Source organism: Heterodontus francisci, unplaced genomic scaffold, assembly GCF_036365525.1.
Source record: "Heterodontus francisci isolate sHetFra1 unplaced genomic scaffold, sHetFra1.hap1 HAP1_SCAFFOLD_419, whole genome shotgun sequence".
Classification (NCBI taxonomy): domain Eukaryota; kingdom Metazoa; phylum Chordata; class Chondrichthyes; order Heterodontiformes; family Heterodontidae; genus Heterodontus; species Heterodontus francisci.
This window is the reverse complement of record NW_027140453.1, coordinates 1,387,247-1,391,569: the sequence shown is the minus strand read 5'-3', so window position 1 is coordinate 1,391,569 and position 4,323 is coordinate 1,387,247. Positions and strand designations below refer to the sequence as shown.

The 4,323-nt window shown below is 44.5% G+C and overlaps 1 gene segment (V, D, J or C); it reads left to right on the top strand.

Annotated features, from left to right (window-relative positions):
- Positions 1-843: 843 nt before the first annotated feature.
- On the top strand, positions 844-1,343 carry LOC137359853 (T cell receptor beta variable 30-like). The segment is given in 2 exon segments: positions 844-947; positions 1,064-1,343. Coding segments are annotated over 2 exon segments (297 nt in total).
- The last annotated feature ends 2,980 nt before the right edge of the window (positions 1,344-4,323 follow it).

The window sequence follows — 4,323 nt, the reverse complement described above, 5'->3', positions numbered from 1 at the left end:
ATGAGCACAGACCAAGCTGTAGAATAGATCAGCAGCCCAGTATGACCCAGATATTGTTCCACCTACATCCCTCGGGCCAGTGTTGCAGAAAACGTTTGCCAGGAGTCCCACCTGACTATTTGAGAATCAACATCTAGCTGTTGTTTTCTTAATTCGTTCATGTGATGTGGGCCTCGCTGGTTAGGCCAGCATTTATTGCCCATCTCTAATTGCCCTTGAACTGAGAGGCTTGCTGGGCCATTGCAGAGGGCATTTAATAGTCAAACACATTGTGTGGATCTGGAGTCACATGTAGGCCAGACCAGGTGAAGGCGGCAGATTTCCTTCCCTCATAGTCGTCAGAGAACTGGATGGATTTTTGAAACAATGGACACGATTAGACGAGCTTTCTTTCCAAAAAAAAATCCAGATTTATTAATGGCATTGAAATTTCATGATCTGCATTGGTGGGATTCACCCCACATCGCTAAAACACTAGCAGAGACTGTGGATTAGGAGTCTCGTTAAATTACCAACACACTAATACATCCCCGACAGGAGCAGATCATTTGGAATCCAGATGTCTGTAATTGGAAATCTACATGTGGGTAATTTGGGAATGCCGATGAGGTTCATTTGGAAATCTGGATATGAACAACTGGAGAGTTCTAATCAGTAAATTAGAAACTGAACAACAGACACCCTTGTTGGGGATATTAACAACACTTAATCCAGTCACTCAACCATCAAAAGCAACCACGTCCATTCTGATTGGTTGGGTGGTGGAAAGGGGCGTGTCCAACACTGCATCACTTCCTCATGCCCTTCATGTTTTCCTCAATGATTTGTAAAGAGCGGATTGGTTAGTCACAGAACTGATCCCCTCTGTTCCACTGCCTTTGCTGTTTGAGAGGGCAGTGTCAAGTGGGCGATGTATCTGTTCCTGGCTCTGATAATCCTGGTTCAACGTGAGTGCCAAATACAAGGATTATCCTTCAGAACCTTTCTCTCCTCTCCCTGTTTTTCTTTCATTCCCAGAAGTTCCCTGTTTACTGATCTCCTCCTCTCTCCATCTCTCTCCCAGATGTGAACTCAAAGAATATCCACCAGACTCCCGCCGCTGTCTCCAGATTTCCCGGGAAAGGAATGGAACTGAGGTGCACTGTGGAGGGGAGCAGCAGTACCCTCTACATGTACTGGTACAGACAAGAGCCGGGGAAGGAGCCGCTGCTGATGTTTTACTCCAATACTGCTAACTATGTGGATCCAGAGGGGACGGTGGACGGTTTTACTGCCGAGAGACCGACTGACTCCCAGTTCAACCTGGAGTCCTCCAGCCTGTAGGAAAATCACTCGGCCGTGTATTTCTGTGCCTGGAGTCTTCACAGTGACTCAGAGAGATGGAGCAGTTCAACAAAAACCCCAAAGGCAGCAGGAAACACCTGTTTCAGATAAAACCAGGTGGTGCTGCGTCTTGTTGGGTGTTGTTTTTTTATTATTGGGAACATGTTTTTCACAAGAAGACAGGGCGAAATTTAATAGAAAGTCACTCTAGAATTTGCCTTTATAGCCACTCCAGGCGCTGCTCCACACACCACTGACCACCTCCAGGCGCTTACTCATTGTCTCTCGAGATAAGGAGGCCAAAGAAGACGAAGATATAGAAACACAGGGGAATTGTGAAATAGACTTTACAGGAATGATATCAGAACACAGAGGTTAAAGTTATCAAGATAATTTGAGCATCGGGGGATCTTTGCTCCACAAAGGTGAAGACTGAAGGGTCAACGTTCAGCGGTCTTTGAGAGGTTAATAAATATTTTAATATGTGAAATGAAGATCAGATAAAGCCAGACAGACTGGCAGATAGATAGCTAGCTAGATAGATAGATAGCTAGATAGATAGATAGATAGATAGATAGATAGATAGATAGATAGATAGATAGATAGATAGATAGATAGATGGATGGATGGATGGATGGATGGACAGATAGAAACAAACGGTGTGGTGTTATGTCACTGTGTTTTATTTCTCCAAAGGGACAGCAGAGTGCACTGTAGGACCATGATAAACATCAGAGTCTGGAACACACTTTGACAGTGACCTGGGAACACAACGAGAACATTCATCACCTCGGAAACACTCCGCCCTTCAATGAGATCACGACTGATCAATACATTCCCATCGCTCCCTCTCTGCATTCCACTCTCTCCCTCTCCATCCCTCTCTCCATCCATCTCTCTCCATCCCTCTCTCTCCCTTTATTTCCATCCCTCTCTCTCACTCTATCTACCAAGCTGGTGTAAAATGAGAGAATGCCGATATACATTCCTGTCTTTTACAGGGGCAGTGACTGTCTCTCTATCTATCTCTCGATTTCTCTCCCTCTCTCTATATCTATCTGTCTACCTGACTGTCTCTCTATCTAGCTCGATATTTCTCTACCTATCTGACTTTCCCTCCATCTCTCTATTTCTCTACCTCTCTCTATATCAATCTGTCTACCTGACTGTCTCTCTCTCTATCTATCGCTCTACCTGGTTGTCGATCTCTTTGTCTCTCTATCTATCTATCTCTCTACCTGTTTAAATATCTCTCTGTCTCTGTATCCATCTAACTCTATCTTTAGGCGATTACAGTTCGTGTGAACTAATTAAATATACTGCAGTAATGTAACAAATGAATGTCTTTTCATAGATTTTCTATATATTAACCAGTAGAAGATGTCCTTCATCATCAATTATCTATCAAAATCCTCTATGATCTTCAATATCTGGATCACATCTACCATTAACCTTCTCTGCTCTAAGGAGAGAAACCCCCAGCTTCTCCAGTCTCTCCACAGTAACTGAAGTCCCTCATCCCTGGCACCAGTCTGGTTAACCTCCCTCTAACCTTCACTGCAAAGAGGCGAACAACTCCCAAATGTACAGGAACTCAATACATCTGGCGATTAAACATCGAGACAGAGAGGGTGAATCAGGGAGACATAGAGAGGAAACACTCAGCATAAATGAAGGGGTCAGAGGGAGACAGAGAGAGGAAGATGCACACACACGCGTGCGCACACACAGATACAGAGAGAAAAAGAGAGAGAAAGAATGGGAGACAAAGCTCGATACATGCAGAGAGAGAGTGAGCAACAAATAGTAAGAAAGAGAGAGGAAGATGCACACACGCGCATACACACACACAGATACAGATCCTGTTCCTTCCAATGATTTGTAAAGAGTGGGTTGGTTATTGACAGCACTCATCACTCCTGCTCTCTCCCCTTTGCTGATTCATTGAGATTTCATTGAAACAATATTTCTACTTCACATTTCTTTTGGTTATGTTTTTATTTATTTATCTATTTCTTTCTCTCTCCCCACTGGACTGAAGTTCCCTGTTTATTGATCTCGTCCTCTCCCTGTCTCTTTCCCAGATGTGAACTCACAGACTATAAACCAGACTCCCGCCGCTGTCTCCAAATTTCCTGGTGAGCAGGTGAAGCTGAAATGCACCGTGGATGGTAGCAGTGACCCTTACATATACTGGTACAGACAATACCCGGGGAAGGAGCTGCAGCTGATGTTTTACTCCCTAACTGCACAAGGGGTGAACTCAAAGGGGACGGTGGAGGCTTTCACCACCGAAAGACCGACTGACTCCACGTTCGACCTGGAGTCCTCCAGCCGACGGGAGAATCATTCGGCCGTATATTCCTGTGCCTGGAGTCATCACAGTGACTCAGAGAGATGGAGCAATTCAACAAAAACCCGAAAGGCAGCAGGAAACACCTGTGGAGGGTAAAACCGTTCGGTGCCTCGACCTGCTGTTCCCTTTTGCAGAGTGAAAGTGTTTATTACAATAAAAAGAGCTGAGTTAATATTGTAGTGAGATTTTAGATTTACAGGTACTGGCGAGGGTGCAATGAACGATGAATAAGGATGTCACGAGATCTCAGAATGTAACTATCCGGAATCAATGACAATAATCTGGATTTTTTATGCACTGACCCTGTGTTTACCTTCTGCACAGGGACAGCAGAGGGGGTTCCAGGACCATGGAATGGACAATGGCTTTGAAAAGGATTTAGTGAGAAAACGGAAAGAGCGGGAGGTCTGCAGATCCAGCTTGATATACATGAACAGGACAAGGACACCCACTTTGTTAGAGAAGGGAAGATAGTGTATGTGTGTGACAGAGAGAGATCTAGTGAGAGAAAGCAAAAACGACAGACAGAGTTAAAGAGACTGAGACAGAGAGGGAGACAGAGATAGAGACAATAAGGGGATATTACAGGGATTGATCTGGAGAATGAAGGATTATTCTAGGGATTGATCTGGAGAATGAAGGAT